The 14,051-nt window shown below is 45.1% G+C and overlaps 1 protein-coding gene across 25 annotated transcripts in view; it reads right to left on the minus strand.

Moving 5' to 3' along the window:
- TCF7L2 (transcription factor 7 like 2) overlaps positions 1 to 14,051 on the minus strand; it is a 182,075-nt gene that overhangs the window by 107,940 nt on the left and 60,084 nt on the right. For 22 of the 25 annotated variants that reach the window (XM_030030521.2, XM_030030518.2, XM_030030525.2 and 19 more), the window contains exon 4: positions 9,224 to 9,325. The exons of the other annotated variants lie outside the window; for them this stretch is intronic. In XM_030030521.2, the coding sequence (XP_029886381.1) occupies positions 9,224 to 9,325 (102 nt within the window). The remainder of the gene's footprint in view (positions 1 to 9,223; positions 9,326 to 14,051) is intronic. 25 annotated transcript variants of the gene reach the window in all.

The raw sequence follows: 14,051 nt of genomic DNA on the forward strand, positions 1-14,051 counted from the left end.
GGGAGGCTAGTCAGAAAGCACCCTTCCTCTTGCATACACACATATACGGGTTCAAAGCATGCGTGCCCAGGACCATGCCCTACCAGCCTATCCCTCATTACAGATATATCATTCCTACACAGACGAGCCTGGCTGCAGAGCTACTGCTTGCTGCAGTAGGGGAAGGACTGGTTCAGCTCCCCCAAACTTCCTAATTCCAAGATATGAAACATGAGGTACATCTGACAAAGGACTCATGGATACGCAGGATCCCGATAGCACCTAAATAGCACCAAAAGTAACATTCCTATAAGGTCTGATATATGTTAGGATTTTAGGTTTAGATTTAAAAAAACTACTTCAGTTTCTTTTTTTTGTTTGTTTTCCTGTGGGGCTACAGGGTTTTTTGCATGCCTATAAAATGCAGATGTGGAAATCATCAGTTTCTCAAAATCAGCTTGGGAAAGTTACTTCACATCTTCCTGGCCACACTGGTAAAACAGAGGAGTAAGCAATGCTTCCCCATCTCAGGAAAGCGCTGAATGATTCTGCTCACCGGTATCTGGCAAGTACAAGTGAACCTTCAAGGCAAGGTCCCCTGGAACCATATCCCTGCTACCAGCCCACTGCATATTCAAAACCAAAGTCTGTTTGACAAAAATTTCTAGCTTCATTTTGTGAAATTAGGCACAGAACATCGCTTGGGGAGAGATTAGGGATGGAAGATTGTTTTACGAAGGCATCACTCCTTGTTATTTGCAACATCTCTAACTCTCCAAAGGCCTTCCAAAATAGGTCTGCCCCTTGCCAAATAGGTCTGCATGGGACAGAGGAGAAAGCATCCTTCCTTCTCTTTGTGCGATGCCTTACTGGGCAGCTCCAGTTTCTTCTGTAGGAGAGAGTACAGATGTCTATACAGTCCAGAAAGTGAAGTATCCCATGAATAATCTAATCCCAAGCGACATGAACTCGTGAGAAGAGCAATAATCCCAGGCTTGACCAACTTGGCAAACAAATGGTCCTGAGCCCAGCAATGCCAGCTTCCTTCCTTTCTTTTTAATGACAAATAGTTGCTGTTTTCTTTACTATAGCACCTGGACACAGTACACAGACTTTGTTTAGACAGAAAATAGGAGGTTCCTAATCAAGTGGGCTTGTCCGTATGGGGAATTTTTTGTGCAAGGGCTCAAGTGTGAATTGAAAAATGCAGAACAACTATTTCGAATTATCTCTCCGTGTGGACACTGTTATTCAGCACTAAGAGTTTCTTTGTGAGATTTAGCTTAATCCGTTTCCAAAGCGGATTAAGCTAAACCACACAAAGGACCTCTTACTGCTGAGTAAGAGTGGCCGCATGGAGAGATAATGAGGAATAGTTATTCTGAGACAGCTACTTCAGCTGCATATTTGGGCTTTTCCGCTCTGCATCGACAAGCCCAAAGCTGTACTGGAAGGGAAGACTGTGGTTCTAGAAATTTGGGAAAAAACCAGTACCGGGGCCATATCATACCCATTAAATCTTCTGCTCTGCGCACGACGGTTGCTCCTGCTCCAGTCGGCACGGGCTCTGGCTCCAAACCAGGCTGCATTATTCAATACCTACTTCTCTGAGCTCCAGATTGAATCCAGCCGCAAACTTCAGCTGTAGACAGGGTGCGTGGGGAGAAGGACCTGCGGCGAGCGGCCCTGCCAAGTCTGCCACCCTCGGTACACATCATCTTTGATCTGACAGGCTCACCCATCTGGCTCTCCAGTATCACCCGGTGCTGCCGCGGCTCTTCGCCCGCTGCCAAGGCCGAGCCGCCACGCGCTGCGGCTGCGGCTGCTGCGGCTGCTGCTGCGGCTGCTGCTGCGGCTGCCGCTGTCCTCACGCACGCCCCGGGCTTCGGGGACAGAGCGTCTGCGCTCTCTCCATTCCTCTCGGCACAGCCGCGCTTCTGTGGGAGAGCTGATAGCTCGCCGATATTTAATTTTAGGCCCACGCAAGTCCCTAGAAGTTAATTTAACGTGCATGCTCCAGCGTAACATAAACTGCCATGTGACTGAATCCAAAACGCAGCTTGGGCTGCTCTGTGCTAAAATACTCTCTCCTAAACCATCTTCCCAGCGTAGGTTTCTACCCTGAAATGTTGCTCTCGGCAGTTTTACTGTATCCCAAACTAGCTAGTCTGAAAGGGCCAGAATTTAGGGACACATATTTGCGCCACATTTGGGACATAGTGGGTATTTTATAAACAAAACATACAAGAGGTAAGGCTGCAGTAGATGCACTTTGAACCACACTGAAGGCAGCATACTTATGTCTTTCTTAAGGATCTCTGGTGAGAGACAAGCAAGCTTTTGTCTTGCTTCCCCCTCACCCAGAGGGTTCTCAATACTCACATACGTCAGAGAGAGATATACCAGATATATTTTGGTGTGCCACCACAAACCAAAATGTCAAGTCTCAGGGCTCCAGCTCAGGAGCGGGAGCTGCAGCACAGCCCCTGCAGGAAATCAAAACTGAAGCTGGTTCACTGCAATATCCTAGGCTATAAACTTGCTGCTTCAGGAGGACTTGCGGAGCTGTCTCCAGTAATGTCAGAGAAGCCCGGCCCTGCCTGGGAGCAGGGAGCGCTGGACCCATCTCAAGGTAAGCCACCCCAGCGCCCAAGAGCCAGAGCTTTTGCCGAAGCCAAGGACCAGGTTCTCCTGAAGTCCAGCCAGGTGATTCGTGAGAAACGGATACTCAACAGATTGCGCCGAGTGTATCATAACACCCCTACTCAGCTGCCCTCTCCTGGAGCAATGCTTAGGGTTGCCAACTCCTACGATTTTAGAGCCAGTCTAGCAATACTTGCTATTTTTCTTAAAGCGTAGTAGCCTTGAAGTCAAGTGTTTAGGGAAGAACCTCAGCCTCCGCTCACAGCACACAGCAAGCTCCTGAACTGCTGTAGAGAGAAGTTTGAGAATGAGCAGAGTATACCCTGCAGGCTCAGGAACCAGAGAACAAATAAAGAGAATACAAAATGTATTATTTAAGAAACAGAAAACAAACAAAAACAACACAACCCCCCCCCCCCCCCGCCCCAGTCCTCATGATCTTTTGAGGCCTGACTCATGATCCTAGAACAATTGGGGTTGGCAGTACTATACATTTTACAGCATTTATTCACAGCTGAAATATCCCAACATCCAAATACTTCAGAGTTCTTGGAGCTACTCACAGATCTCCTGACTACAACCAAGCGTGACAATTCATCCCAGCTGCCAATCCAGCCCCAAGGTGTCTTCTGAAGGTGCTTTAGTGCTGACTGATGTTTGCAGAAGCATTAAATTCCTGCTCACTTCACAGTAAGAGGTACAAGCCTGCACATTTCCCCAGTCTCAGCGTTAAAGCAGAGGGGTTACCTCCAGTACCTAAATAAGGTCTGTAGAAGACAGACATTGTGCCGCAGAGTAAACACAACGGCATGAAGCAGTTCCCTGAAGTCTGAACTATTTTGCAAACATATCAAATTACCATGCGAATTACTTTTAAGGAGTCCACATTTCTCCTGTGCTCTACACAAACCAAGCACTAGGTTTCCCATTCATATTTAGTGGGTACTGAATATAATGCGTGTGTTTTATAGGAATCCATCCAAAATAATTTTATTGGGCTGCTGGTAGGTGAATTCTATACTTAGCCCTAAACATTCAGGTTTGAACACAGATTTTTTTTAAACACAAACCTTCCCAACAAAAAAAATCAAAAGGAATTAGTGGTGAAAGATGTAGCCACAAAATTCTCAGCAAGTTTAATTTGTTCTGTGGCTTAATTCCATACAGCTCTGAAAATTCAGGACAAGATGTTTGCACACTTTTGGGCATGTATTAATGAAACATTTTGTTTACTTTGCAACTGCCAGAGCAATTAGCCAAATAAAGTATAGAGCATTTAAAAAGGAGAGAGTCACTAAAGGAGCTTTCCAATTAAGTCTGCGCAACTATTTCTGCAGCGTGAGGCTCGGGGATCTGTATGTTGAGTCCATGCACTCAGGCGTGACCTACCTGCCATCAGGGACTGCTTAGGATACCGGCACAGCTCAGACACACAGCCCTCTCCTCCTCCCCGTGCGTGTGCCCCTCTCAATACCAGGCACTGACATGAATGATGCCCAACTCCTTCCCCCCCCGCAACACCACCATGTTCCTGCAACTCTCAGCACAGTCTGCATACTCAGAGGATCGCCCCGCAGATCTCCAGGGAAGAGGGTGTCCCATCATGGGCTCACGCAGCCTGAAATCCAAGAACCATCTCAAGAGGTTACTGCAGAGGAAGAACAGCCTCTCTACTACAAACTATTAAAGACAAACAAAGCAAGAGCTTTAAAAGCCCTCTTGGGGCACTGCGAGTGGAAGTTGCAAGATTATGCTTCCAGATGGCTCCGTACATACAGGACCGCACACGTCTGGATGCGCCCCACTTCTGGCCTGTTTGAAGGGACACTGTAGGTGAGTTTTAAAATCTAAGAGAAACTTCATGATTACTTTGTATTTGTTTCTTCTTTCAAAGTGCCTAAGTGCAAACCACACAAGACAAAGAAATTAGGGACCGGGCAGGGCAGACTGCACAGCTTCAACTCTAACCGCTCTGGGAAACAATTCCTGATCCCTCCACGCCACCCAGTAGTCCCAGACACCCACTGTCCACGTACATCGAAGGGCATGAGAACAGACAGTACATTTCAGATAGTTTTGCCTTCAGTTTTGCTTATCATGTTATGTTTTGAAAACACACTTTTACCTCCTTAAGAAAAAAAAAAAAGAAAGGGAAAAAAATTAGATACACTACTGCACAGTGATTCTTTGTTCTTGGGGATTCAGTCTACTTTATGGCTGTGTTCATTACATATTAGAAAACCCAGGCCAAATAGTACTATTAGTCCTCCCCCAAGGTAACATTTACATTTACTTCAAAAGGCCTCCCTACAGAAGAAAATGCAGGAATTTTTTTAGACCTTTAACTGTTTTTTAAGAAATATACTGTACCAAACCACCACCATTTTGGGTTCTGAACGTTTTTCCCTGGCACAAAGGAACCTAAAAGCAAGTCTTTGTATAGCCAAGACAGCAGGAGGCAGGATCCCGGGACCAGTCTTTCACCCATACTCCTGCCCAAAACAGGGTATGGCTGAGTCAGAGTATTTACTTTGCAGAGAACAGGGAAGAACAGCACTTTTTCTCCTTAAGGTTGTACGAATGCATGCGTAGATAAAAAAGGTTTTAAAGGAGCCTGCTTTCTGTAGTGAGCACATTTTGGAAATCCTTGCACAGACATACCATGCTCATTTACACTTGCCCGTCCACACCGCAACAGAAAATTTTCGTGTGAGAATCCCACTTCTAGGGCACCCACATCTCATCCTGACCACCAAGACGGTGGCACATGCGTGGAGCAGATCAGGTGCACGTTGAACATGGGATTTCAGCACAACTAGCACCCTACCCACTTAGAGGAGCATACAAGGCACCCAGCTAGGGTCTGCTTCACGCCCCAAAACTTCCTGCCAAAACTGTTTTACAGAGTCTTAATACCTTCAATGACATCAAAGGTCAGAAAAAAGAGGGCAAATAACAATAAAAACCCTTAAAAAAAAATCCCAGCCTCATAATAGTACTATCCGCAGGCTGAATTCAAAATTTTGACCTAGCAGGCTTAATAGCATACTATTAAAACAATTTTTCCCCCAGTTTTCTTTCACCTTTGGACACAGATAAGCAGCATGACTGTGCCAGAGCAAGATGCGAGAGTCTTACAAGACGAGTGAAGCACCTAAATGCAAATAAATGCATTGGTCTTAAATGGAGCCTCATGCTGTACCTTCCTCAAGACATGCTGAACATAATTTCAGTTTAATATTCTGTTTCTCATTATGGGCCTTGGAGACTCTCTCAAGCACCATGAAAAGCAGTATTAACCCAGCCCTCGGCACTGGGGGCAATCCAGCCAAATTATTCATGCTGGTCTTTTGCTTCGATTTTTGTAGTCTTAACTTAATGTCCTTAAACAAATCTGAAAGGAGGACAGCTGACAAATAGTACAGACTTTACTTAAGACATTACAGACGGCCATGTTCTGCAGCCCTGAGTCATTAAGCTAAAAACCCGCGCTGAAGCCAAGTGGAGTTTCATCGGAGCTGGGCGTAAAGGCTGCAGCCCTGACGCGGAGCTCATGGTAATCAGAGCCAAGCACTGAGAAGCAAGAGCATTAAGAAAAAAAAAAAAGAAAAAGGAAGAAAAAAGAAAAAGAAAAAAGAAAGAAAAGGAAAAAGGAAAGAAAAGGAACCCCCCACACTCTCCTTTCCTCTCTTTGTAATCCAGCTATAAAGATTAGCTTCAAATCCTCATTTCAGAGATAGGGGAAAGATAAGAAATGATTTGCAGGTGTTAGCATTTTCCTATAGATCTTCAGGGCAGCACAACTGATTTCAAGATGAAAAACTGGCATGGGTACACTTGGCGGGTAGACAAGACACAACAACGTGGGTGGAGAACCAGTTTCTGTCCCTATACGTTACACATTACGCTCACACAGAAACATCAGCGTGCCCATGAAATACCCCTCATTGTTCCATAAAAGATTAATTGCGTTTTCACGTACGCAGAAATGGGTGTAGAGCCTCATGCACGAGCGGCCAGGTCCCAGGTGCTGTGTGCAGGCAGAGCAGTGACAAACAGGGACACCAGAGAAGCCTGACACATCCCAGGCCAACTGGCATCTGCAGCCACTTCATCTCTCCCGAATGCCATTACCCACTCTAACTTTATTTACCAAAAAATAAGACCATTTTTACTCTGCAGAATTAATGTGGCCTGGGGCGGATGCCAGGAAAAAGGGTGGAAAAAGCTGCCCCTTATTTATTTATTTTAACAGAACAAGGCAAAACAGTTTGCTGCTAAAAATAAACATTAAACCTTGCAGAACCTCCCCCCGCCAAAACCCCACTGCTCCCCCCCCTCACTCCCTCCTCCGCCTCCTCTCCCTCCAACATTGTAAGTAGCACAAAAGATCACATTACAAATGCCAGCTGTGTCTCTTTTGGAAGGTGGCCTCCATCTCGGAGGTAGTATATGTTCCTCACGGCCTAAGTGGTTGCTATGGTAAATATGCTTTTTATTGAACAGCAGAGTGAAACAGCTTTTAAAGAGACCCATAAGAACCCCATAAATGGTCAAAATACAAGGCAGATCAACCTCAGCCTCCCTGGAAACAGGTTTCTCTTTATTTTCCAAAATGATTGTGATTTTTGAACCTTTTTTTTTTTGTGTGTGTGCATTTGTGTTGTCCACTTATCTCCACCTCACCCACGCCCAGGTGGAAGGGCTGGAGAGGGATGGGAGAGCCGGGACCCCAACCAGCCACCTGGCACAACGAGCTGCTTTGGCTTTTAAAGGCAAGCACCCACGCTCCTGCGTGGCAGGAGGCTTCAGGGACAGCGGATGCTCAGCACTGGAAAGTGCAGCTGGTCCCCAGCGAAGCTACCCACCAAACTCAGCCTGCCCTTCCAGGCTGCAACCAGCCAGGAGAAACCTCCCGCTCCCTCACCATCGCCTCCTACAAGCCTAACGCCGCTCCACCGTGCCAGCCCCGGAGCCCCAGGAACGCTCCCGTCCCCTGTGCCAGTCCTCCAGAACAGCAGTAAAAAAAGAAGTAAAATGAGGAAGTTACTTTGGTTAATCTCTTCTAAGAATAAGGTGACGGCAGGTTTTGATGGCTGTAGATTTCTAAATAACCAGCCAAACACCTTTTCTCTGATCTCTTCCTCTAGTGATGACCCAAGTGGATGGGAAGGAAAAGCAAAGTCACTCTGAAAAAAGGGAAGCAACCAGCGCTAGATATCAACTAGGCAAATACGGGTCTTGTTCCCATCGCTCTCTGCCACACTGAGGGATGGTTTAGAAGCTGTGGACTCTAAAAGATAGGAAACCTTTTTTCTTTCTAAATAAAGAACTAAGACACTCATAGCAAAGGGCTGACACTTCTCATGTTAAAGAGACAATGGAAGAAGCAGCTCCTCAGAAATGTTTAGTACGATTTGAGATTTCTAACAAAACAAACGTGTGCTTTGGATGATCTGCCAGCTACGTCAGCTTTAGACTGTATAGCAAAAGATAAAGAACAATCAATGTTTCTTTTCCTGGGAATCATGGTGTCATCCAATGGTTATAAAAAAGTCTAAAAAAAAAAAAAAAAACCAAAAAAAAACCCAAAACCAAAAAAAAAAAAAAAACCAAACCCCCAAAAACACCCAAACATGTAAAACTTGATGATAAAGTATTTCAGAAGAAATATTCTAATCCACTATGTGCCATCTTCTCCAGAGGTAAATTTCCCAGAAGAATGCTCAGAGCTAAGATGCTCCTTAACAACAGATGGCACTAACACTGGCTATGGGTGAGGATGGGCCAATGCATACCGCCCCTCTTGCATAACACCATATAAACAAACACTTTCCTTTTAGACCTCTATGGATGCTATTTTAGAAAGTAAAATAAAACCCCAAACCCCTCTCATGCAAATTTGTATTGAACATTTCAAATTCAACACTGTTTTTACAACAGAAACAAGAAAATTTAACCAAGAACTGAAAATTTAAGTGAGAAGTTAATAAATAAAGCTATTTTTATCAATGCTACTCATTGTAAAGAGAGTTTTATATTTTGCAGGTAAGTAGTAAACATTTGATAACACTTTTTATACTAAATGAGAAGTCATCACAACACAAAGGGACGTGCTCTGTTGACCTTGCCTCTGCTGAGCCTTCACCCAGGTAAAATGCTGACCAACTCTCAAACCTTCATTCAAGATTTTGCAATAAGAAAAGATTTTTTTAGTAAAGGCCATAGAAATGGCTTGGGTTTTATTTTTTTTAATGCTTTCCAAAAGTGTCTCTTTATCCTCTTCAGTTCAACATTGTCAGATGTGTAAACCAGCCTGATTGGACTTCACTGCCACTAAGTAATTCTGCAGTGTGTAAATTTAGAGCATTTTCAACTTTCTGCTCTCCTACGAGGCACATGAATGATAATTTCATAAACAGCCCAGCAACAGCAAATGTACTCCCTCCTTTTACCATGGGCTCGTTAGGGTTTTTGTTTGTTTTTAAGTATTTCTCTTTTGGTTTGTGTAAAAGAAAACTGATGACAACCAATGCTATTAATGTCAAATGCCTTTTTTTTTTTTTAAACAAAGGAAGAACATCTTTCTGCGTTTACTTACAACAATGTGTGCTGGAGATGGAGACCTAGCATCCTTGAGGGCTTGTCTACTCTGAAGGCTCCCTGCCTGAACATCAAGCAGTGGCCATTTCATCTGCAGATACTGGATGGAGGAAACAAAAATGGGGAAAGAAAAATGAGTTCAGAAAAGAAAGGCAAAAAAAATAACAAATCTTAGGTAACATGGGTAAAAAGATAAAACTTATGCAAGGAACTGAAACAAAAATTAAGACGACTGCATGTTTGTGGAGACAAAATCTGTGCTGAACACTAACAATTTCATACCAACACATTACAGTTCAGGAATAAGAAAATAAATCAGATTGCAAAGACAGTATTACATTGATTTTACTAATCGCAGCAAATCTAGAAGAATAAAACCCACGCAGAAACAAAATACCAAAACCATGGAGAGGATGGGACAAGGCAGGGGAAGGTGCATTATCAGTCTCAGGAGAGGGAAAACACGTATTGTGGGTTAAGAATATGATCTCATTATGTACTGGGTCATCTGTCAGCCCTCCTTCAACAAATGCACCACGCCAACTCCTCCAGCTTCCCAGCACTGTACGAGCCCTAAAGGCAGAGGTCTACCCCAAAAAGACCCAGCACTGCTGGGTCTTGACACCTATTTTCTCTACTTTTCACCATTTCTGGAAGTCACCATGGATTATTTTCTTCTTGCTCATCTTCTGTCGGACAGCCCTTAAGGGACTTGCACAGTGTAACTTATTCAATTACAAGGCCAAACTTAACAAGCTCTCCCGTCGATGATGTCCAAGACAGAGTGCAGCCTGGTGCACCCAGGCCCAGCTGTGCGGGCCAGGCGCTCAGGGACAGCCACAACTCCTTTATGTCACTGTCATCGGCAGATAGGCTGAATACACACAGTCTGCAGCGTAAGGGGGTGTTGATTCAAAAGCAAAAAAAGCTTAACTACGCTTCAAGAAGGAGCAGAACGTTCCCACGGATTTAACCAGCATCAAATATCGACGAAAACTTCTGCTCTCGGGCACGCACGTCCTCTCGCTAAACTCACTGGACAAGCCACTGCACCCCAGCCAGATCGCACAGCGGAGCTCAAGGCTTCCACCAAGCAGGTGAAGTCTCAAGCTGGTACCCAGATTGCTGCATCAGAAGTGCTCGATTCTGACCAAGAGCAGCCCCACAGAGAAATCAGTTAGCCCAAACAGACTTCTGCACAGTACATCTAAATATAATTTCAGCCCAAGCTTTTCTCTCTGCATGGTGCTGCACTGTGCCAATTAGGCATACTGGTCAATAAGCGATCTCTAAAAGCCCTGTGTCATGCTGGAAGAAATGCGTACTGCCACATACCTTCAGCCCCCTCCCAGAACTAAGAAAAGCAGCTGTACGCATAGATCAGGCCACTGCAGAAGATCCTGTTTAGCACTAGACTCTGGTTGACCTAACAGATGTATTCCTAGAAAATATCTAGAGAAATAGTTATGTTTACCCATTCCTTTTTTTTTTTTTTTTTTTTTTTTTTGAGTAAGAGTAATCTTGAAGGAGAACCACACACAAACAACCCCCACCACTCCAGGCGAACAACGGAAGCTGTATCTAAATCTCCATGAAGGAAGGAAGGAGATCTGGTTCCATGCTTTCAGCACATCACTATCACATTTGCTCACGTATGCAAAACATTTGTTAGCATGCAAGGCCTGTTTGCTGCAAGACCCTGGGCACCGAGGTGACCAAAAGCAGGAGTCAGCAGGAGGATGCATTACCAATTCCCATCGCTTGGAGGGCCTGAGATTTCCGAGCTACTGGAATGCAAATAAACAAACCCATACTCTGGATTTGTGCCCCATACAAGTTCCTCAAGTTCCAAGAAGTCTTGTTTTTATTCATCTTCACATTTGGGATTTGTGCAATGTGGACCAGAATGTTTCAGCACTTCTTGAAAAACAAGAAATAAAACCCAAACACACCAGAACTAGTCTACCGTAAGTGTCATTTCTAACTCTTATGACTTGATTGTAAGCCTCCAGATATTTGATCACTTGTATCAAATCCCTGATCTTCAATATAGGTGACCACAACACAGATGTTAAAGTTGAGATGATGTTAAAGTAACTTTCTAACCCTTTGTGGTTTCACAAAAGTGCTTAAAAATGCAGCCCAAGTGCACAGAAAATGGACCCAAAACCTAAGCTGACCGAGAGCTTCTTAACTTGAGGAGAAATCTGATACACCTCAGATTTGCAGATGGCACTATTAAACAAGTCAACTGCTACATTTTTAGAAGTCCATCAGTTGTCTTAGACAGTGATCGTAACACCACCACATAAAGGGGCGTATGAATTTGCAGAAAGGGTCCTGATGGGTCACAGCTACTACCGGCTTCCTCGGGTTTTCCAGCCAGCTAGTGAAGTATTTTTCCCTTCTTCCAAGGGAAACGTCCTCACAGGATGTGTGCCTCACAGTACACGACTCTGTTTCAAACTCCACAACCATTTTGGAGAGTGAGAAGTTACTGCTACCACAGCTAAAGCACTTACAAGGACCTGCCAGCTCAACCAGTGATGTTTCAGGAAATGGCCACTAAGCCATTACCCACCAAAATAAACCAACTGCCCTCATTTTTCCATGACCACTCCATGGTCACGAGCAACCCTGGAATATTCCTACAACCATGACAACCCATGAAGGAGCTCAGGTCAGCAGCTGTCCTAAAACACCGGCCAAGAAACACGTGGGCTTCTCTGAGACTGCTCCAAGGGCAGACTGAGGCACTGACACAGCAGCATGAGCAAGCTCACATCAGACCCCGTCCAGTCATTAATTATTGCAGGGATTAGAAAGCCTTCAGGACTGTCAGTTCTGCTGGTTTTTACTAGCAATAAATTCCCTTAGAAGAAACAGAGCAAGAAGGTACGGTTGCTCCGTCTCCACCTTGATCTCACGAGAGCCTGCACTTTCAGCGCAGGTGCTCCCACACCAGGCTGACCAGCCTAAGTGCAAGATGAAAGTTTCAGAAGATCTTACTGCTACTTTGCTTTTCTGCTTTTAAAACCCTTCATTCAGACTCTCAGTAACGTCCTTCTCTTACTCACCCTTGCCAAAGAGCATCTAAGAAGTCTTACAGTGCGAAGGCTAAAACGCAGCCAAAGCTGCTTCTCCTCTTGGACGTGCACGTGGAGCCCAGCAGGAACGGTCCAAACCCAGAGGGCTCAGTTTTGCACACAACCACCCACACGCAGACAGCTTCCATTTCCACCGGTGGGTAATACACCAGTGGGGGGAAAAATTAAACAAACAGTCCCCACAGAAAGCAGTAACGCGCAAGGGTGAATAAAGCAACTTCCACGAGCTCTACCGAGTGGCCGGGATCCAGAGCAGCATCCCGGCCCTGCCAAGGGCAAGATGTTCTGTCCGTCAGATAAACAGAGAGGGCCAGAGCCCGCAGCCAACGCTTGCGTCAAGCTAACGAACCCACAGCTTCAATGGCGGGATGTTTGCAAAAGAAAAGAAGTCCAATGTGCTGGCTTCAAAACGCCAGCCCGTTGATAAAGTATGAAATATTAGCATTGTTTAAGGTGACGAGCCTGACTCAAGGCCTCCTCATCCAAGAATTGTCATGCCTGTAACACAATATTGATGTGGTGGCTTATAATTCTTACTTTACATAAAAGCTTCATTGTGTGCCAAATTCAATCTCCACAGGCTACCTGAGCCACAGATTTTTACGAGTCTACATTTCAGCGCTGCGAGTCTACAATACACATAATTTTCAATTATGTTAGGGCAGAACAGGATCACTGCCTATATAACATTACTGGTTGGAGGAAATGAGACTCAGCCCTACTGCCGAGAGAGCTAACTGGATCCAGATGGCGGGCCGAGCGAGGCAGCCGTCCGAGGGAGCGACGTCGCAGCAGCCGCCCCCTCCGCAACTCTCTCCTTCGGCCGGAGGGACACACCAAGCCATGGCGGGGCTGGGAGGGGAGGATGCTTGGGCGGGGGGGGGAGTCGCATCACGGCGCGGGGAGGGCGAAAGAAGAGGGGGAGAGGCGCGATTGCTTTCGCAGGTTTACTGCTGCTGCCCTACGCTGCGATATTCTTATTAAAAAGGAGAAAAATTAAGTCCCGTTACAGCGGAGAGGTAAATCCTTTCCTTCCTCAAGCAACTAAATAGCAGGAAATCCTCTTCTCTTGGCCCTAAATGCAGATTTGAGCCAGACGGTTCCTCTGATTTGCAAGGAGTCCACAAAAATCTGAAGCCGACTTTCCCAGCCTTCTGACACTGCTTTTACATTCCTGCACCGGGGCGGGGGGGGGGGAGGGAAGGGTAGGAGGGAAGCAAGTTCCCACCATCCTGCTCCTGCAAACGCTGGACACACGCTCACTCCTCTCCTGCTTCTGTGTCTCAGTGTGGAAATTAGGACTTGCCTGTACAAACATTGAACTTTTCAACAAATTAACTCTAACAAATCTGTGCAAATTATTTCAGAGCAAAACTGTTGAAATGGGCTCTGCTGGCCTGCTTTTAACATTTTTTTAAATAATGTCATCTTGGCGTAAGTATTTTATTCCCCGTTTAACAATATGATCTGATGGGGATCATTAGCATGTGTGTGTTTTTTAAAAAAAAAAAAAAAAAAAAAGGAGGAAAAAAAAGTTTTATGGCAAGTCTCAGAGAGCTTAAGCAAAATAATTGTTAAGCTCCAGGCCTCCGCACAAAAATTAAAACACGTATGGGGCGAGCGTACTTGAGAGAAACCAAAGCTTTTAAAAAGGCTGTTAAATTGTCAGCACAAGGGAAAAGGCAAATGATTTGAACAGCCCAGATTTTTTTCTGTAGA

Source organism: Aquila chrysaetos, chromosome 11 (assembly GCF_900496995.4).
Source record: "Aquila chrysaetos chrysaetos chromosome 11, bAquChr1.4, whole genome shotgun sequence".
In the NCBI taxonomy this organism is placed as follows: domain Eukaryota; kingdom Metazoa; phylum Chordata; class Aves; order Accipitriformes; family Accipitridae; genus Aquila; species Aquila chrysaetos.